The 22,755-nt window shown below is 37.4% G+C and overlaps 1 protein-coding gene across 5 annotated transcripts in view; it reads right to left on the bottom strand.

The window, feature by feature from the left end:
- The window catches only part of GRIN2A (glutamate ionotropic receptor NMDA type subunit 2A), a 233,908-nt gene that overhangs the window by 51,236 nt on the left and 159,917 nt on the right, over positions 1-22,755 (bottom strand). For all 5 annotated transcript variants that reach the window (XM_054212709.1, XM_054212707.1, XM_054212705.1 and 2 more), the window contains 5 exons: positions 14,158-14,363; positions 12,603-12,771; positions 12,325-12,478; positions 7,698-7,823; positions 4,365-4,594 (listed from right to left, as the gene is read on the bottom strand). In XM_054212709.1, coding sequence (XP_054068684.1) covers positions 4,365-4,594; positions 7,698-7,823; positions 12,325-12,478; positions 12,603-12,771; positions 14,158-14,363 — 885 coding nt within the window. The remainder of the gene's footprint in view (positions 1-4,364; positions 4,595-7,697; positions 7,824-12,324; positions 12,479-12,602; positions 12,772-14,157; positions 14,364-22,755) is intronic.

The raw sequence follows: 22,755 nt of genomic DNA, 5'->3' as shown, positions 1-22,755 counted from the left end.
ATACATACAGGAGTCACAAGGAGATAATTTTTTGAAAATTATTGTCTGCTACTACTGCCTGCTCACAGATGTCTTGTAAAGAAGAAATAAGAGTTTAAAGTCTTTTTACGAATGGCACACTCACATCTAAAGTGTATAAAGTTCTTGTCAATAATTGTAAACTTATATTCTATGAACTGACATGTCCTGGAGAAGCATATAGGCTCTGTGACTGCAGCAAAGATCTATGTGGCAGGCATGAGACAAGAAAGAAAAAAGCATCAAGACTCTACATGCATTCATTTTCCCTGAAGCCCCATGATGGGAAATAAAATATATCATGTCTGCTAGGAAGCAATTTTCTTCCTAGACACTTTCTGAAATGTTAATCTTTTTTAATCGCTAATAAAATCCCTAAATTGAATGAACAAGCCCCCTGCTTGAGTCATAACTGTGGAGAGATCTACTGCTATTCAGAAAACTAATCAATTTGATCTTGCTTCCCCATGCTCTGCCAGCTGCTAGAACTGTGGCACGTGGTAACAAAACTCCAGTCCTACTGATCTAGGAACCTAAACACTGTGGCTGAGCTGGGGAGAGAGTCCTTGTCCTATTGGTTTTATTTTGTTTTACCTAAATGCCTTAATAAAACTGACAATTTCATTAAAGCCAGTAAGGTGATCTTTCACAAACATTAAATATTGACTTTATCTGAAGATTTGCAGGCTTGCCTGAAAAGGTGATATTCAGAGCAGTTGTTTGTTATTGTTCTGGAGTATTTTAAGGAACTGCAGAAAACATCACTAAAATAGTAGAAAATAGTAAATATTCTCCCTCTGCTAACACGGATTTTAATGGGAATTATGGCTGGTTTGGAGTGATAGAAAAACACCCATATTTCAACTCTCTGCTTTCTTCTTTTACCAGATGGAAAACACTGACAGTCTGATTTCTGATCTTTGAAAAATACAACTACTGTGTTTAGCAATTCCAAGACTATTATTATACTCATCAGTTACTGAAATGTAGTCGATACTCTGACAACTCTCAAAAAGCACTGTAAAGGTCTAATATAGACGTGGAAAGATGGACTGGGGTAAGAGGGTCACCCTAACTGCCCCATCATCCGTGCTGCCTTTTGACCTCAGTCTGCTCTGACACAGACATATCTCTAAGTAACTACAGAACTCGTGCCATCTGTTTGCACAAAAATAGAAATCCAACGTTACTAGAATACTGTGAATCTTGCGAAAATAAGGAACCTGTAAATGGCATAACTAAGGCTTCTTGTGAAGGTTGAAGAGAATCCCCTAGACCCCATGCACGTGGGGCATTTTTTAAAATGTGACTGTGGAGGAATCACAGCAGATAAACGGTTTGCAAGACGATTCTGTCCACCACTATCTACTCTCCCTTAGTAATCTCATCTCTTTCACTACATGAAAAAGGCATAAATGGTCTCAAAAGTAAAAACGGCTACAAATGGCAACTGTGCTGGATACTTTTTGGACTAATTTTCTGTACCTTTTTATGAACACAAAGCTTTTTAAATTCTTTTACATACACAAGGATGTCAAAATATAATTTTCTTCTCATCTCTGAATCATTTGAGTTTATGAACACCCACCCCTAGTAACTCCAGTACATGCTGTGCCATGTATTTCTGCGTGACACATAGATGACATGGCATTCAGAAGTTCATTAGCAACATTATGAAGGTTGAGGAAAGTATCAAGAGGTCTCAAAGCATAGAAGGGTAAAGAGGACGTTATCATGTGTTCAGCAAACCTGGTGAACCAGATGCTAGAGTGTAAGACGTTTCCTGAACGGGAAGGTATTGAACGCTGAGGGTCAGGGATGACTGCTCAGAGAGAGAAAGGTTTTTTCCTGGCTTCTCTTCTCGATAGTCTGTCACATAGGGAGCTGGGCTGAGAAACCTCGGGACCTCTAACTGGGAATACTTTATTGCATTGACAATAGAGCATTGGTAAAAAGAGCATTGCCAAAAGAGCTTGACTCTTCAGTTGTGGCAGCAGGAAAAAGGGGAGAGAAGGGAACAGTAAACTGCTTTACCAGCCCAGAAGTTTTTCTTTTTTAATTTAACTTCTAGATATTAACTATTTTAAATTAATTTTACCCATACTTCTGTCCCTTCTCCCTGGACTTTGCCTATGACCACTTTCCTTGCAGGAAGGATTGGAGTTTTCCACTGAATGACAATAAAACTGTTGTGAATTCCAGAACTGGTCCCCCAACAACAACATTGCAGTAACAAGACAAAGAGAGGAGAAAAATAATTTAACACGAATCAGATTATATTCCCATAAATTATCCTTAATTATTTGAATTTTTAAAACCCAAGAAACCTCAGGATTGTAGAGGAGGCAAAACCTGTGTATGACAAGAGGAATATTTGGAATTAGATCATCATTGCTTTTCTGGACTTCTGGCTTGTTTAATTTAATCAGAAAAGGCATGGCTGCCCTGATTTATCTCTATATCTTCAGGCAAAATTTGAAGAACTATAAAATAAAAACAAAGGTGGCAGATGAAATAAATGATCAGAGGACCACACAAAAGCAGACAGTATTTTCTAATTCAAGTATTTTGCTATTTTTAACTTGCTTTTTGTGGAAATAAAATCCTACTTAGCCTAGAGAACAGAATAACAAAAATAAGGAAGTTATTAGCCAAAAGCTACAGAACAGATTCTGACATTTTCCCAGCCCATAGGTGAGAGTGGCAAACAGCCAGCAGAGAGAGGAAGATAAGGGTGCTCTGGCAGCCCCGAACACTAGTGCTGTGCCAGGTGCGGGCCAAATCCTGCCAAAACTGAGACTTCCCAGGAAAACACTCTGTACTTTCTCACAAACAGGAGAGACATTTATCAAATCCTTTTTTTTTTATCTTCAACCGAAGAATACCTTTTATCTGTCTCTTACTAAGAATATTATCTTAAAATAGAGGTATATTTAACAGTCTTCATACTCTTTCAAAGGTTTTGTGACAACACAACTTAATAAAAACAAAACTACTATCATTTTTTGTTTCTTTTTATCTGTCTTTCCTCTAGCCATGCTTGCAATTCATGCTTTGATACCTCAGGAGATCAATCAAAGGCTGGTCATAAAAAGCAGTTAAAACAAAAAACAGACACAAGGCTATCATCTGAGCTGTTGCCTTCTTTTGAATAATAATTTCCTTTATTTTCTGTCCTTTGAGATAAATCCCTTGTGAAGTTCTCCCCTGTGCTATACAGTATTTAAATATTACTTCTTAAAGTCAATATTTAGTTTCCTTTTAAAACAACTGGGCATAAACTCGAGAACAGCATGGCCTTCGTGTATTTTGTGCATATCCACCACAACAATAATTTTGCAGATGGATTTCAATCCCTCCATCCAATACCACTATTACCAAAGCAGTCACACAAACGAAATAAAAGAATCGCTAGGTTTCTAGGACTATTGATTAAACTTTGCAAGTACAAAGACTTGGAAAGTATACTTTCAGCAGAAGGAAGCTCAGTCAAGCTACAACAATACGAAAAGAAAAAGCGTATTTATTATTTGTCAATTTGCGTGAAACTTGAGTAGGGTTTAAGTGAATTATCAGAGTCTACTGCTCAAAGTGCAATTCTCACAAAAGTTTTTGAATTAGGAAAGTGTCTTCCACAAACATATCAAAATTCAGCACCTTTTCCTATGTAATTTACATCTCACTTCAATGTGATAATACAAAACCCAAAATTATCTGATCTGTTTATTTTTCCTATTTACTCTTGCCATTTCATATAAGGAAAACATTCAAACATACACAGACAACATGTATCACTTTTTATTGTTTCTCTTTGCTTATTTGTGCTGGCACCACTTTAAATCTGAACTCTTTCTGTAACTTCCTTGCACACGACATAGAAAGCAAAAAGACATTTTTTCAGGAGCCTTAACTGGCTTCCATTAGTTACTGTATACTTGCTGGTTTTATAAATATTTTTTCAAGTAATATATTATTAATGTTCCACAGAGAGATGTTCAAATAATTTTAAATATGTCTTCCCTGCATTCAAGCTGACTTTTTTATTTTTCAAATTTTGTATATTGGTGAGGCATTCCCTTTAATCAAACAGGAACTGATTTCCATCACAAAATAAAGATACTTTTCAAATAATGCAGTTACTTTTGAAAAGGCAGCTCAAAGACTTTGAAAACAGTCTGATATTTTCATGCTGTGGGTCTCAGGTTTGTTAGTAAAGGCTTACACTCAGAATCAAATCATCCAGTTTTAGCTTGTTATCTTGCTCAGAGGTTTTTTTAGCACAAAGTACAAATTTGTAGAAGGATTATGAAGAATGGACACTGACGTCTTTTGAGCTGAAGACCTACCTTTTTGTCACTGAGTCCAGTCACTTGGTCAACAAATTCCTCTTGAATCATAAACGCAGCTAAGTTGGCAGTATAACTAGCCAGGAAGATGACAGCAAAGAAAGCCCAAACTGAAACCATGATTTTACTGGTCGTCCCCTTGGGGTTTTGCACAGGCACAGAGTTGTTGAATACCAAGCCCCAGAGTAACCACACCGCCTTTCCAATGGTAAAGGATGGTCCATGGGGATCTGTAATTGCAAAGAGCAGTTATTTTCATTGCAATTCAATTAAACCTTGGCAAGATGCCCTACATAATAACAACGAAGTACTCACAAAGATATACTTAAAAAATATTTCAGTACGTATTCACTGTACTTCCAATGGAATCACAGGATTTACCATAGGTACTCTCTATTGTAATGACATTTATTTCCATATTTATAAAAAACATTTCAACATTTTTCTATGTGTCATTTACTTCAAAAGTTTTCAAATGAAAAAGGATAGCACAGGTTTGGAGGAGAAGCAAAGTGATGTGGGTCTTGCAGTAAGGTATGTGCCACTGTATGCCCCCTGCAGTTGTCTGTGACAGTGGACACGTAAAATGGAAAATTGGGAGTTTAAGTCTTAATAATTCAATTCTAGTACTTTTCTCACCCAAATTATTTTGTATCCTCTCCAGTCTTCCAACATTACGCTTTTCAAACTTTATATAAACATGTTTAAGATCAAAATGTGTGAATACGTCACCTACTTCTAAGCAACCTTGCACTCAGAGGATAAATCAGTAAGCCAACACAAAGCAGCTACTGTATAGATACACGACTTAAAACGAACCAGACTCTGGCTACCTCATTCATTCAGAGTTGATTCCGTGGCTTCAAATGTGTCGGCATTACAGGTAAAAACCTATCCCAGCTAATCCATTCTGTAGTTCCTGTTATTCCTGTTTTCAGTCAGTTCAGTTCTTAATTCATCCCAAAGCAAGAAGTGGTCAGCACGATGCCCTCAGGCCCACACAGTGGCAGAAGCCGGTTAGCAATGCTATTATCCACTCAACAGGCCTTATCTGTAGAGCGAAGTTTGTTCTTACCCAGCTCTAAGTAAGTACAGTGCAGTCATCACACACTGCTCATCATCTAGACTCCCTTTATCTTCAATGGAGAGAAACATGCCTCCGCTGACTGTGACTCATTTGACCTTTACATAAGTATCTATTTTTTAATGAAACCACAATTGACACAACAAGGTGTGATGCAGACACCTGTAATATTACCTCCTGCCCTGCCCCTTTGTCAAAGGGGATGCACATTAAAAATTCAGATTTGGTTATTAATGTAATTACACTTTATTTTAGTAATAATTTAATTACTCTTAAAAGAATAAAACCCAAAGTGGGTGTACTCAGTGCATGTTCTCATTTCAGTGGAAAGGCTCTCTAATATAGTGCTAATTTCTCACAATGTAATCAAGCACAACATCTTGGATTACCATCTTTTATTCTGCAGCAGTGCTAAGAAGATAGAGTGCAGCAAAATGGAGCTGACTTTTGGTTTATTAAACCACCTTCTAGAGCCATTTAAAATTGGGCTGATGCCAGGATAATATATATTTTCTGAGCAACAATGATAAGGAAAGCACATGCCAAGAAAGCAGTCTAAAGTTCTGTTTATGAGATTGTATTACCATTGAGCTTCTTACTGTGTCCAGTTTTGGGCCCCTCATTACAAGAAAGACATTGAGGTGCTGGAGTCCAGAGAAGGGCAATGAAGCTGGTGAGGGGTCCGGAGAATAAGTCTGATGAGGAGCGGCTGAGGGAGCTGGGGGTGTTCAGCCTGGAGAAAAGGAGGCTGAGGGGAGACCTTCTTGCTCTCTACAACTGCCTGAAAGGAGGGTGTAGAGAGGTGGGGGTCGGTCTCTTCTCCCAAGTCACAGGAGACAGGACAAGAGGAAATGGCCTCAAGTTGCACCAAGGGAGGTTTAGATTGGACATTAGGAAAAATTTTTACACTCAAAGGGTTAATAAGCATTGGAACAGGCTGCCCAGGGAAGTGGTTGAATCGCCGTCCCTGGAGCTATTTAAAAGACGGGTAGGCATAGTGCTCAGAGGTATGGCTTAGAGACAGTTTTTGTCAGAGTTAGGTTGATGGTTGGACTAGATCTGAAAGGTCCCTTCCAACCTTGGCAATTCTATGGTTCTGTTCATCCTGCCAAAAATGCCTAGGGGAAGGAGTAATCTACATAAAGATGCCCATATATTTTAAGCTTCCCATGTTTCAAATGAATGGCAGCTGGATTCATGGCAAGTCTCTAGAGCTAAGTTAGGACGGTCTAGTGCCATAATATGTCTTTATAGCCTTAAGTACACTAAATAATCAATTCTGGCACATGAGGTAGCACAGAAAAGAACAGCCTAGCCCCTAGATCTACAGTCTCTATATTCACCTTTGGTTTCCCCTTCGTGTTTACTTTGGACAGAGGTTACATATTTACCATCTTATCAAAACGATAACACCATCTGAACATTACAATAATCCCCCTTTTCAGCGAACAAACCAATGATAATCTAGAAGAAACCACTAGTTTGTAATAGTCCCCAGAACTGTGTTCACGAAGCTGGAAGATCTCTTGTTATAAAATGAGGCAAGTATGATTTAGAAATTAAAAACAGGCTGCATTCTGAACTGTAGGTAAAGAAAGGGAAGGATGAGGGCACCACAATACATGGAATCCTCATTCTCAGGTCAAAGTGCTAATAATTTACAACTGCAGCTTTCGTTGAGAAAGGCAAGCTCTGTATTAAATTTGTTGTGCTGGTATATTTTAAAAATGAAATTTCTATAACCGTCGATGCTACACAGAAAGAAGAGATGCCCTTCTGTCACTGGCCTCATTTCAAGGCTGAGTTCATCAGATTTTTTATAGGGACTATATAAAACTAAATATAACGTAACTGCTATTTTCCCACGTTATCCACCAAACCACACCAGTTTAGATCATTATCTCTGAACTAACCATGAATTCATGAAGAGTCAGGAGTCTGTAGAATTTATTCCAGTGCTTTTTTAAGCTGACATTCTACAACTGATACAGTATACTAACCAAACACTGCCTGAATATGACTCTCTGATATCATTTACCCTTCTATATGTCTTTATTCCAATGAATTAGAATTCAAACATAAGCATATAAGCCCTCAAGAAATCATATTTTAAATTAAGAGCAAACAGTTTCACAGCTCGTTCTACTGTTTTATTTCTATGGTATGTTTATTTTAAAAGATGGAGGGCAAGGGATGGGAAACACATGATTTTTTTATAGCTTTAGGCTTGTGTAAAATGCAAAGCTTACCTCTCCCTTGTGCTAGGTTCCTATTATATCCTACAGGACTGAAGTACTCAAATATAAAGACAGCCATGGCGGACACAATGAGAAGCATCACAAACATCATCACCCAGACAGATGCACTAAAAGGCTCTGCAGCAAAACAGACAAGAGAAACAGAAACACAGTTCATTAAACCAGTCACAGCACAAGAATTCTAATGTCTTCGGCTAGGGAAGCCCAGCAGCTTTCTTTAAATTAGGTTTTACCAACCAAAATGCTAGCAAATAACTAAGTAGCAATATATGAAGAACAGCTGTTACTATACACAAAATTCATACAGTCAAAATCTTAAATGTAAGTTGCAATTCAAAAACAAAGGCTGCACACTTTCCGTTGATAAAGCCTTAACTGACACTGAGTTGCAAATAATTGCTTTGGCTCGCTGCTTATGTGGTTTACAATCAGGTCACCCGTTTCTGTGTATCCTGTTATGTGCATGTACCAACAGAATGGTCTTACCATTTTGACTGTGTTTCTGCAGAGCAAAAGCAATTAAGCACGTTTAATACATTTAGTAATTCAGTGAATTCTGTCTCATTTTCTATCCAACAATAAGTGTTATGTAAAAAAGCTAAATACTCGCATTCAAACTATTTTCCTTTTTTTCAGAATTCTTTTCTCTCTGTGTTCACTTTCATCTACCTGCAATGAAGATGTTGTTTTTAACAATTGCAAACACATCCTTTTGAAAGTCTCATTCTCATCTGGGAGGAAATTTGTGAAATCAAAAGGTTTTTATGGAAAACTGAATGTCAGTTTGAAAGACAGAAAAAACATGATTAAGTAAAAAGAGTAGGTTGGAACAGAAAACTAAATGCAGTTTCAAATACCAGACTAAGCACCAACTTCTTTGAAGAGATTGGATATGGTAATAGTATGTGATAACACAAAGTTCTTAAATATCACTTTTGCCCAATCACAAATTCTGTCACTTCAGGAGTCCCTGTGGCAGCTGTCACGATACAAGGATATATGTAAGAAAGGTTTTGTATGGCAAAGTAATATCTCTTTATTAGGTCAGCTTATTTGGAGGCATTTTATATCCTAATTTTGGTAGATAATGCAAGTGTGAGTGTGCTCTGAGGTGTGAGAAAAAAATCTCTGAGCATACTATTTCAAATTAGGACAGAATCAAGAAGCTCTTGAAATGACGAGAAGTTAGTATGTTCCAATGCTTTGCCTGTTTTTGAAAGCCCAAGAGGTTCCTCCATCTTAACTTCTTTATTCTTTGAATTTAAGTTAAGATTTGAACCACTGAAAATTATTCTATCATTTTCCATCACTGAAGGAATCAACCACGAGTGAGAGTTGAAGTGTGCTAAACCAAATAGCCCAATCTGAACCTTGCCTGAGTTAGCATGAATGATTCACCCAGAACTAGAATGAAATGTAATAACTTAGGCCCAAGCATGGACATCTCATGAGATCATTTGCCGTTGCTACAGTTCTTCAGAAATTTGGAAGCAAGAAAAGAGCAAATTCCAAATAGCCCCACTAGTGCTTTTGGATGCAAACTAAAAGGCAAGGCAGGGAAATTTTAAGCCAAACTGTTCAGATGCAGGCAGGTAAAGGACATTCTGTAGCCAAATACAGTTAATAACAAATATTCTGTGAATTCACATATTAACTGGAATAAATTGGAATTCACATAAAACTATCATACAATTTTGAGAGCATTTTCATAGAAGAAAGCAAGCCTGATAAGAGTTTTATCAAAAGCAACAGTGTAGAAACAGCAATGGTAATTTGTCAAAATCTAAAAAGGCAAAGGGCAAAACAAGCCGATGTGAAAAAGTGAGCTATAACAACAGTTTAAGCTGAATGCTCTTTAATAATTTAAGCACTCTGGTAATGAGGTGGAGGATTAAAAGAAGCAATAGGAAAATAAAAAGCTATTTAGAATAGCAAGCAGTAAGATGGAACAAGTACAAAATCAATTGAATAACAAAGTCGATCTTCCTGTCATATTAGAGCTCAAATTACACATTCAGCACCGTTCTTTGATTCTCAAAGGACAGAAAGAGAACTTCCCTCAAGCAAGCAGCAGGTTTTATAAGAATTTTCAGTAAAGCTATGATATGTCAGAAAAATACTAATATATGACTTGCCAGTGTACATTTCAAATGATTGGCAATGGAGAATATTGAGCAATCAAAAAGATGCAGTACTCCACTAACTTCAAGTTTTACCTCCCACCACCAAAACAATACTTAAACATACAAAAACTAAGGAGGGGCATAGATTTTCTATTCCAGCAATGCCTCCAAAAGAGAAAACTGACCTCACTTATGATCTCTTTCCCTCTTAAAAATATAGAAATTTGGACTCGAGGTTTCCCTTATTTTGTTTGTTTAAATAAAGTTGAATAAAATCTCCACAGAATATTAAAAAAAAATATATTTGTGGATCTAGTACATATGAATTTTAGTACGATATGGAAATATTTTAATGTGGATAAAATTCTCCTTTGAAGGAGACACCCACATCAGAAACAGAACACAGCAGACAATGAGGAAGGGGCTGCCAGCCCAACAGTCACTTAGATCTATTGGACTCAACCACTGAATGGAAAACCCAGTTCAGACAAAATCTGTATTTGAATGTATTTGTCTACATTCGTAGTAACAAATCACAAAAACCCAGATATTTCTTGAACTGTAATCAAGTGCTATTTTAAAGAAATAATATTGTATTTCACACAGTTTAAAAAAAATCTTTTAAAAGAATTATGTAAGATGACTCTATTCTTAGACGTTCATTTAATTGAAACAAATTCTCTCTGTGAATAAACTCAGTTACCTGCCTGATAGCATTTTGCATGGCAAAGCTTTTTACTACTATGCACACCTCATCGAAATACACAGTCAATTCCAGTAAAGTGACAGTTTCATCTACGTCTGAAAAACCAGAACGTACTTCTGAGAGCACAGACTTGATTTATTGGTGCAGTAAATCAGATTTCTTCCAAAACGATGCTATTCTATAGTGCTTTATAAGAAAGGTTATTTTTACTTTTTGAATTATATGTACGTCCAACTAAACCAATAACATTAAATGCATTTTAGAAAACTAATAACTATGTTGTTGTGAAAAATGCAAAAGCAGCGTCTCTTTTGATGGCAGCTGTAAGCAGGTTTTTATGAGGTAAGCAAAGTCCATAATAAAAATCAACTGCACTTGCAGCACATATAGAAAACACCCCAGTACTTCTGTTTCAAATGATAATTTCAACATGCTGCAACTACAATTTTATAAATGAATTAACTTTGCAAGTCAGTGAATTATAGAAATGAAAAGCCACTATCTGGATATTTTCATTAAAAGTACAGCCTCTTATAATTTCTTCAAAAAGTCTTTCATTTGTTAAACAAAATAATAACCACCACCAAAATCTGTTTAGGTATCAGCAGGTTTGGGAGTTATTTGATCACTCCCTGTGTCATATTTATCTGCATCATCTCTGTAACGTGCCTTTATGGAACAGGTATGAGAAATAGGCTCTGTGATGATGATTCTGGTGCAAGAAAACCAAATTATTTTCCCACTTGTAGCCAGTACTACACCAACAGTCTGTCCCTCAATGGCTACACGTGATTTCAGTGGAAGTGAAGAACTTACACTTAGCAATCTAAAAGGAAAACATGCAATCAGTGATGCAGAAATGACATCACTGCTGACCCGATGGACTTGAACATACTAAAATGTTCCATAAGATATCTAGAAAATACTGAATTTTTTTTTTTTTTCAATTTCACTTAAAGGACTTTAGTGTCACAAGCACTGTTTTCCTGTGCAAATTATCTTTATAAATACTGGGCCCAAATACACTATGAGGACCATAACATCCCAGGCACTTTTGATACATCTTGCGGCTCATTCTCTTTTCAGTTTCAGGTAAATTCAGGTTAATGACCAAATATAGAACTAAACAATAAGCACTAAAAGAGAAGGCGAGGGAAATAATGAAAGAAGAAATGAACAATTGAAGCAAGAAGCAAACAAGGAAAGACCAACATCTTTGTTTCTCTGTATCCCATCACTTTTCTGTCCAGCCTTTAATTTCTTTGCTATACCTCCACTGTTCAACTGCATCAATGGAGAAAACACTCAGAAGCTCTCCAGTGCATTAGTGCGGTGTGCAGGAGCCAGAAGTAACTTATCAAAGTAGCTGTCAGATCATTTCTAATCATAAGGAAATCTCTTTTTCTTAACTATTCTACAAGGGGTTTAAAAATTATTTCGTGAATGTGAGCGTAGAAGATATTAAACCATTTATGATGGGCTAAACAAGCATAAATTAGTTTGTAAAGGTGCAGGTTTTGAGGAAGTCATTTCCCAACTGAAGATTTCAGGGAATCCTTTTTCATACTGAAATCACCATCATTGTTTTTCACCTACTGCATCTGAAACACAACAGCACATGTGCTAATAATCACGTTAATCAGCATGTCGACACGGTACCAACTTCCTAATGTAAAATTCAAACCTCAGCAGAAACATGTCAATGCAATATATAGCTTAACAAACAATGAAACCTACCCAACCCTACAGGAACACAATTAAATGAACTGGAGGGGTTGGAGAATCATACCTAGAAAAGCAGATGGTGAAACTGTGCCATTGCTGCGTGACACCATGACACTAATCCCAGTCTCAACAAATGGAACTGAAAAGTCAACCACTTCAGAGCGCTCTTCATTAATAGTGAGAGACCCCACAGCCATAACTGCACGATGATACACCACCTGATCCACAAAGAGAAGACACCACCAATATTACTCAGTAGAGAATACCTCATTTCTCCAAAAGAATTAAAATCAAACATTGCTAAGTTCTTACTTAAGAGCTCTTTTACCTAACAGAACTTACTTCACCAATCATTCCATTCCACACATTATTGACTTTTTTGCCATGTTTCCCATTAGTCACCAAATACAGGTCATATGTGAACTTGACGGTTTTAGACAACTTCTTCAAGATATCGATGCAGAATCCTTTGCAGCACTTCTTTACGTTAGTTCCCTCATTAGTTGAGTTGCTGTCAACAGAAAGGAGAGACATAAACATTTCTACTGGGAAAAACAGAAGAACCGTAACAGCAAGATTTAGCATAGTGCGAAACTACATTTTGTCATACTTGTGAATGACCGTGCTTTTCTGAATAAATGCAGAAACAATCCACAGGATGCTTTATATGGTGTTTGTAGCTCTTACAAATCATAACACAGTTGCTTGGCAGGAGATAAATAGAAGATAATGGTAAACCTTGTATGACATGCTCTCTGCTGCACTCCTCCATCAAGATATACAGTCTCCTCTTACTAATCTCTCTCTTAGCCTTAGATTAAACATTTATTACTTTTACTGTCAAGACATAAGACTACATGTCATTTAGTAATTAGAGAACTCCTCAACATGTAAGCTATATAAATGCACAGCAGTTGACTGTAACCTTTTTCTGCACTTTGAGAAGGCGAATTTCAGGCCACCTTTGAGTGCAAAGATGAGGATTTTCTCTTTATTTTTTTTCTGAAATGCTCATTTCATGACCTCCAGAAGTTTCCAGTATAAGCATCTTTAGAGGCCAATGCACTATTTTACTGGCTTTGAAAGAATTGAAAATTGAAATAAAAAATAGTTTAGGAATTGACTAAGTACTTAGGAAGCACGTGCGCAACCGGTCTCTGGAAATCTTCAGAAACATGCATCACATCCCCCAACATCTGCTCAGTAAAAAATGTTGTTATTATTATATTCAGTTCAGAAATATGTAGACTGAAGCACGGAACCGGTGAAACAACACTGATAAATGCACAATGAGAAATTTTCCACTGATTTCTAATGACTACTTCAAAGTTACAGAGCAATCAAAGCAGGGAACATTTCTCTAGATGGTATGTCACAGTGGTATTTTACGCCAGAGTAGTTTATCCTGTACCAAACTTCAACATAAATGCACATTTTGAATAGGAGACATTCTCCAATTGTTGAAGACTAATTAAAACAGGCATAGTTCAACATAACCAGAAACAATTCAAAGAGGACTCATTAAAACAATCCAATTTTAGAACACAGTGCTCTTCCATGTGACTGAAAAGGGCTAATTCTAGTTGACTTTGAATTTACTATAAACTTACTATCTTCTTGTTAATTCAATGTGACTTACATGTATATAACCAGAACCTTTTCACTTATTAAGAAGGAAGATATGCAACCAAGAGCATCCCGTGTGGGAAAGGGAAAAGAAAGGAAATGAAATGCAGAAGGAAAAGCAAATATAGGAAGCAAGAGGAAAAGAACAGCAAAGTACCAGAAAACAATTCTACATTTAAAGAAGCAAGGGAGCGAATTAATGAGAAAACAGGGGAATATATTTTGCACTCAAAACATTAAAAAAAAAAAGGAATGCTGTGTATTTACTTACTTTATTTTGACAAATTTACGACATGGCACGGTGTTTTTTTGGCAACTTTCCATCAAAGGATCCACATCCTCAACAATGACAAAGGGAGCCTCCTCCAGGGTGACAATGCTCAAATGGTTATCGTCTGGGTCGCTGTCTGCAAAAGAGCTGTACCTGGGCCAGACAGAGTACTTCAGGCTCAGGGAGTTGTTCTCCCATTTCCCCACCTGAAATGCCAAGATACACAGGCTGCTGATGTCCGCTTGCTTGGTTTTGACAAATGAGACCTAATATTAAATGTGCTGGGATATAGCTACAGGAAATTACATTCAAAGACAGTTGTCTTGGGTGCTTTTTTTAAATCAAAGTTACTTTAGAACTGTTTAGTAATTGCAGGAAGTGAGAAAACGTACTGTGGTAAAGACAAGTAAGGTAATGTTGTTTTAAGATATAACAGCTTTATTAGGACTGGATGGCATCAGTTAACACTATCTATCACCTGGCTACAGCTGCACTGAAATGTGATGTGTAATTTCCACTTGAGCCAGAAGAGCAACCAGATACTCCATTTGTAATCAGGACCAATTTGCAGTAATAAGAAAACAGTTCTCAAAGAAAGAAAAAAGAATAAAAAGAAGAAAACTAATCCCCCCACGCACCCATACACATCAGACTGATAACCAAAGTATCCGAGTGTTATTTCTGTGTCTTCTCAAAAGGGAAGACTCTTCTATTCCTATAGTTTGCAAAGCCATTGGGAAAGCCTTTCCCAAGGGTTCCATCACACCTCAGCCAGGCAAACCACGGTTTTAGTAAACACAAGTTCAATTGTGCATGATTTAGTTCTTATTAGAAATAACAGATTTAATTCTGCTTTAGTTAATGCCAACTGTTGGGGGAGTTTAAGAAAGCATACTCCACTTTATATTAAAATTGCCTATTTATTTACTATTATTAATTATGCCTTCTAAATTAACCTACTTTTATTTCCACTTCCAGAACACCAGAAAGGGGCATATGTTTAAAATATTTCAAAAACTCCTGCATTTTCTTCCTCAGATTGTGTTTAACTAACTACTTTGTTACCATAAATCTAATTGCATGTTTTATCCAAGTAGCGATGATAGATAATAAAAAGAGCTAGCAATTCACAAAATTTATAACCTAATGCATTTAATAGTTCTTCAGTTGCTTAGGCTAAACAAATTATAACAATCACGAGAGTGCTAAAATATTTGTTTTGCAAGGAAAATGGTGGGAATTAACAGTACAACGAGACACTGGCATCCTAAAAAATGTAAAAAAAATTTGTCATCTACCTTCTGTCTCCTAAAGACTTTAAAATTAATCACAAAAATTCCCAAAGAACATGATTTATATCCATTCCTATTTAAGGAAGCATACAAGCAAACACCCTTTGCAGTTTCCTTTCCATCCTGTTTATAAGTCAAAATGTTTTGCTGAACTTTAATGTAGGAGGCAGAAATGCCAAATCTCTATACAATCTCTATACATTTAAATTAGGAAATTCAAAATATCTCAAGGGAATTAGGAATTCATGCCTACATCAAGGGCACTGGGCACAGGATTTATACTACGTACAGTTCTAGTATGAAATTTAATCAAATCACAATGGATGAAGCCTTCGTGGGAAAGAAAAAAACATACACAGGGAAACAAATCTTTTTAACTCTGTATGAGACAGTTACATTGCAAAAATAGTTTAATCATCAAGTTATGGTGTGTAATCGCAGTCACAGCAGAGTCTGTGCTGGTTTATGTTAGCTTACACAGTGTTGTTTATATCTATGCCCTAAGTGTGCCATGAAGTTGGCCATCTGGAACTGGGAGAATTCCAGCCAGTTCAGTCCTTCAGTCAAACCGCAAACGTGCCAAGTACTACGATGACTTTCAGAAGTGGAAAACGTGCCCAACCGCCTGCCTATTCCAACCAGCAAGAAGAAAAGAAACGTGACTGAGGCTGAGTTGCATTTGCGCGTTCAGGACTGTAGCCGCGGCAGCACCTGCCTTTCTACATCACCCGCTCCAGGACTCTGGGAGGAGGCAGCTCTGCCCGACCCTGAAGCACTTCCCTCTGCCAGCCCCCCCGGCACTGGCGGCACCATCCCATGGACCAACAGCGATACATGCTGCCCATGACAAGATGAGTTCTCTAAGCCCATCAATAACGTAACGACTGTTTTGATGCTGTTAAAAGACAAATCATGATACTCTTTCATACGTAAACTGGAGTAACTGCCATCTTATTATTTTGAGAAGGATAAACCCATGATATTTTTAAATATCTGAATTTAGGCAAATGCTGATTTCTTTTGACAGTTGCATCTGTATTGAAGTGCTAGGTGTTGAGTGAATCTCTAATGTTAGGTCAAAATTTTCTTTATCATCTGTTGCATTCTATGGATTTATCTCAATATTCACTCCTTGTAGTCTCATAAATTCCTTTATCTCAATATTCACACCTCACCTTTTTTCTTTTTAAAAATGATTAAAAATTAAGACCTTGCCTTATGTCTTAGGGGCATTCCTACCTCTCTATCCAAAGAGGTCTACTACTGCAGTCCCAGGGATGCACAATAACTTCACCTGGGCTTTACAAGGTGCACAAATCGCATGTTCATTGCAGGTCATCCCTCCTACCACCTGTACATTAAGCAACCCACAGGGTCAGAAAGCACAATGAAAAAAAAAGTATAAGAGAAAGATATCAATATCATGAAGAACAATAGAAAAGCAAAAGGCAGAAAAGCTCTGAAAATCCTCGCCAGTGGGCTAAGAATGGCAAACGAGGAAGGACAGTAATTAGAAAGAGCCTGTAGGTCACTCCATTTGTTTAGGAAATGTTTCTGTTGGATTTGCCTGTACTAATTAATAAATGGTTAGCACAGGCATCGGATTTGCTCTGCCACTGATGCTGGACTCACAAGTGAACCCTTTTCATGTTTATTTGGTACTTTCTTTTTAAAATAGCTATACTGTTGGTGATTACATGCTGCACTTCTATCATTCTGCTACAGGTTTGAATGATCAAAACACTTTTTTCTTTCTTTCTCATTTATTTTAAGTGGATGGTAATAATTTAGTTTTTTACAATTGAATCACATAGTCAAAATATGAGAGGATTTTTCTAATTGTATTAGAAGCCTTTTAGCTTGTGCAGAACTAATTATAGCATTGTTATTAAGAATATGAATGATATTAATTATTTACACAATGTTTTGTATCTTCACACATTATTACATTTTTCCGACATCCTTGCGAAATTGATAGTATCCCTTCTTTACAGGGTGAGGGGTTGAAATGAAACAAAAAAGCTGTAGAATAAGCAAAACTAAACCATGAACAGGTCCCCATCGAAATACAGAGAATTTATGAAATTGCATCCATATGTAGGTGTCCCAGGATTGGCATTTATGTGACTTATGGAAGTCAGATCTAGTATTAGATGCGGTCAATATCCATTTTGAATGTCTTTAAAACCTTCAAATGCTTAGGGAACAAACCAATCGGTTATAACATGCTCATTTTATTTCAGAACATTATAAAGAGATTATAAAGAACATTATAAAGAGGCATGCTTATAAAGTGTAAGAATTTGTGTGCAAACACAAATGTTAAGTCCTTATTCAACACTGACCTCTTAAAGTGGCTTCCCTATGACAACAAAGCAGAATACCCAACTTAAAAAAAGCATGCAAGTCCTGGTTTCACCTGTGAAGGTCATTATAAATGCTGAAGAATACAAAAAAGTTCATAAGTAAAGTACAAAAAGTTGAATATGAAAAGTTCAGTTTCTGCTCTCACTAGGAGACAAGGGTGATATTTGAATAAACCACTTTACAGTGAAGTAGTTTACCAACCTGGACAGCTTCAAAATTCAATTGCCTCCAGTGTTTCGCAGCACTCCTTTTCGGAGCGTGCTACTCCATGATCATTATAGCTACTGATGAAATGAACTAAACGTGGCATCCTCCAACCAAGTTCAAGCATCTAGATTTGAAGTAGAAGGGGCCTGTGTTTAAATTGGCATGCTTACTTACTAATATTGGTATCTCTGACACAGATATTCTTTATGCAACATTTTCTAATGTTAACGACAAATTATTTGAACACTAGAACACATTAATTTGCAGGTCAACCTACAAGCCTCCAATATGAAACAGCACTGAACAGTAACTCTACACACTCTTAGCAGAGTCCACAGACAATTTTCATAGCCAGTCTATCAAAGAATAACAGGTCCACAAAAATAGAACTCACATGTAGCACAGAAACACGTTGCCTCTACTGTGGAAATTTTTACACTACAGTGAAGAATGACTCTCATTCTTTCCACCTGCAGCCTAAAACTTCCCACTTGTACTTGATCAAGTTCAAGGGTACTCTTTGCCTTTCAGAAGCTTTTTCTTTCCTCAGTCTTCAAACCACCACTGCTTGGAAAAAGGTAGCCAGAGGACAACAGGGAGTTAAAATACTGCACAGGCCTGCCAGATTGCCCAAATTATATTTTGATAGCACGGGAAATGGGAAGAAGTGAACTTTTCTGAAGATAGTTTCCATTGTCTTAATTTCTTTAAGAAAACAGTTCAGAAAGTGGGCTATTTACTGATCAAAACATAAAAACACCATTTGAAATATCTCATAAACAGAAATAAAGATGTTTTAATAAACTCATTTATAGTTCTGGACTTGCTATGTAGAAATACATACTAATTTATCAAAATATGTGGAAGTAAATTTAAGGTGAAAGAATTTCAACTACTCCAATCTATTTGTTTGTTTGGGTTACTGATCCATAGAATTTGAAATTTTAACTTTTTTTCCTTCTGAAACAGAATGGAAACATTTTTAAGATTTCAAAACTTCGTGTCGATCAGGAAAATCATTTCCCCTAGCTCCTGGAAGTAAGACTGCTGCCCCAGAGAACTCAGCTGAAACACAGCTCACTAACAGTAGGCAGCCAGAGACATGTGCCAACTGCATCAAGAAGAATCTCGCGTATTTGAGTCGGTGTGGCAGGCCCAGCCATGCTGAATTTAAAATGCAGCCAATATAAGATAAAACATTTATACTTGGTGTAGCCACTCCCTAATGACAGGAAATTTCTTTGTAAATGAATAAGGCAGTTTGCTCAGTCTTACCTGCATCCCTTTCCTCACCTACTCCTTGCCTTTTTCCTGGAAGATGAGGAGTATTTAAGGTCTCCATTTTGGTGTAACTCACAGTTATCTTCACCTGCAACCATATGCTGTTTCAAAATCTCATGTGCTGAGGAATCACTTCCTTAGCACCTCTAGGTACACGTAGAACATGGGGAAAATATAGCTATTTTTGTAAAATGCATTCTGTAAAATCTCCTTTTCATTTAGGTAACGTGACTTTTTTAGAATGACAACCATTAATAAAGTATTAAATAAAGTACAGGAGGAACATTTGGACTTCTGGATTATGCAATCTGAAAGATAAAACTACCAATTAGTTCAAAGACAGGTCTGAAAATTTGATTTATGTACCAACCTTAAACCAAATTAACTACATTTAGTTACAGTCTATATCAGGTCAAGCAATGAAGAAGAGAATAGCATGCTTGGAGTGCAAGGAGCACAAGTAGCTCTCCTGCTTAGATCTCCTAAGAATCCAATTAACATTACTAGAGAAATTAAAAGTGAAAATGAGCTTATTCTCAGCATATACAATGAAATATCTGTGTTGCTAGATTCAAGAATGGAAAGGGAAGGTAAAACTGCATTAAGAAAGATTTCAAAGTAATAAACACAGTAGTTTCTATTTGTAAAACAAATGTTTTTAGAAAAAGAAAATCCAAGCTGGGGATAACGCTCAAAGAATGCAGACATGCTCTGTTATGGAACTGTTAAAAACTGCATGCAAATACCTTTACTGTGTGTAAATGCCACAAAATATCCAGAGGTTTATGGTAAATTTCTGTCATTTCTAGTTAGACAGATCATGATGCGATCCCAGAGAAATACAAATGTGCCTCACTTGAAAATAGGGCAATAGAATCATTCTGGGGAAAGATCCTGCCCCAGATTATAAAAATCCTTAATTTATGGCCAAAAGACTGGGACTGTCATAAAAAAATACATTTTCAACAGAAAATTAAACCCTTGATTCATTATTGTAGGTGCAAAACTCAGCTGTGTGTCCACTCGAGTGTGCACACTGTTGTACTTCTTCTGAACTTGTACATTCTTTCCTATTTTTTCCATCTTGATATGCAGTCTGGAATATTCCCTTTGGTTGAATCTCTACAGGATACAGGAAGGAAAGCAGAAAATAGCCGAGAGCACGGAAGAGCTTGTTCGGTGTCGGCCTGAATTAGCAATCATAGGGTCCTCATCTCATCCACCGTTGCCTAAAGCACCTGACAAACTCACTGTATTACATTTGTGGTTTGACCACCTCACGTGTGCCTATTTATTTTTTGAAGACTGCAGCCAAGGAGGTGATAATGAAGTATTTGCCGTGTTTCTGTGTAACAGCTAGATAAATACAGCCAGCCTAAGACAGATGACTTGCAAAGTTACGCATTGCTGTACCTCTCGGAGACGCGCCTCCCACTGCACACTAAAGCAGTCTCTAAATAATACAAGGATGATTGACATAATCCTAATCACACACCCTCACAGAGAGCACTGAATCAGAGAAAAAGAGCAAGGCCAGATCCTGAGCAGAGAGAGAAAAGAGCAGAGTATGTTCTCCCTTGCGTGCCAATGCTGGCACGAAAAGAGAGTCTGTCACACCGGCATATCTCACAGAAAACAAACAAATAACTCGGTCCTATCACCCTCTTCCCAGCAGATGGGAACTGTATGGAATACACAGTCATCATCCTTTTGTATGAAAAAATGTTACATGACAACATGGATACTAAATGCACTCCCAGGACTACCCCAACCAAACCTTTGAAAAGAGAAAAATTTTCAGGGATGTTCTTTCTACATTAAACACAGACACACATATTGCAAAACGCTTTTTGAGCTGTCTCCCTTTTGTGAAGAAAATAATGCTGAGCAAATGCAAAATCTACCTCATCTTGCTTTATAGAAAAACTATTTATTACTTTTATTTCATCACACTTTTACACTTACAAGGAAGAGCTACGCTGGCAAGTTCTAAGTCAATAACTAGAAAGCATAAATTGAGTTTGTCGGGTTAGCAATAACAGGCAGCTGCAGAACCAAGCACAAGAGCAAAATCCTTCCTCCAGAAGCAGCATCTGTTCTATACCTTCTGCCGCAAACCTTTGTGTCGCTTTGCGTTTCTGAAGGTCTGTATTTCACAATGACACTCTAAATTTAAATGACAAAATATGATGCGAGCACTTTCATGTCTTATTAATAGGGAGTGTTTTACAGTCCTGGGTGGTTTGAAGACGTCCATTTAAAGACTTTGAAGTTTTTAAAATTTGCTGCAAAATCTCAGATGGGGTATGCAAATGTACCGCTCTTCCCTCATGGCTGCTCCTTATGCTGCCAGGAAGGCTCCAATCCTGCGACCGGCAGGGCTCAGAGGAAAATGTGGTGCCCAGAGAGATTATAAACAAACAGCGGGAGAAAGAAAAGCTACCACCTCCTATAGCCTCATTTTTCAATACCGAATTAGTAATTAGCACTCACCAAATCCTCAGTGGTTGGTAGAGTTTTGGTACTGGGAAACGTCCCAAATAACTATGTAGCGCAAAAGTTCAAACTCATGTCAGAGAAGCTGTTTTATGAGTTGTTATGGCATTAGAAAGCAAAAGAGCTAAACAAATTGACAGCCCCTTTCTCCACCTCCCAGCGAGGGAAGATTTTTTTGTCACCTCTGCACTCCGTGAAGACCTTACAGCTCTCCAGAAATGCCTAGATTGCCATACCTTTACCTCCAGAGAGGAAAAGCTGCCTGCCCTGAAAGTCTTCCTACTCTTTCATCTCCTCTCTAATATTAGCTGTAAAGAACAGGAGCAAAGCACACTTTACCACTGCTTTCCACGGTAGCTGCAATTCCTTTACAGCAGCAGAGAGGAGGGAACCATCCCCTTTGGGAATACGGGATTTAAGAAATGCTGCATAATAATAGATGCAATTCAAACAATTCGGTACCATAAAGGTCAAAGGAAAGGCCTTCAGGCTAAGTAAAAGCTCACTGATGCAGAAACAATATGCAATTTTTACTCGACAGTAACTGTCAGTATAGGCATATTTCAGCAAGACCAAATACACAAAGCAACAAGGATGGGACAAAGAAAATGACAACCCAACAGATGTTAAAGAGCATGCTGTTTCTGGTATGGGCAAAGATAATATATCGTGTTAGGCCACAGAGCTACCAACAAAAGATAAGCCAGCAAAGGGATGACTAGATTATGCAAGTTCATCTGTTCTATTTAAATATATGCATTTCTTCATAACTTTTAGGGAAAGTCTATCATGAGGCATCAGGATGCTTTTCAGTTCTTGTCCAGTCAAGTTTCAGCTACACCATTAGATACGATAGCTGCCTCTTCTTGGCTACACGATGGCGGATGTGAGTAGCCAGATGGAGCTCTCTGTGAAGACCTTGGTTCATTTATTCCAGGCAGGAATTGCGCACCCT

This window comes from Rissa tridactyla, chromosome 8 (assembly GCF_028500815.1).
Source record: "Rissa tridactyla isolate bRisTri1 chromosome 8, bRisTri1.patW.cur.20221130, whole genome shotgun sequence".
Classification (NCBI taxonomy): domain Eukaryota; kingdom Metazoa; phylum Chordata; class Aves; order Charadriiformes; family Laridae; genus Rissa; species Rissa tridactyla.
The sequence above is the reverse complement of the archived record's forward strand: the minus strand, read 5'-3'. Positions and strand labels throughout refer to the sequence as shown.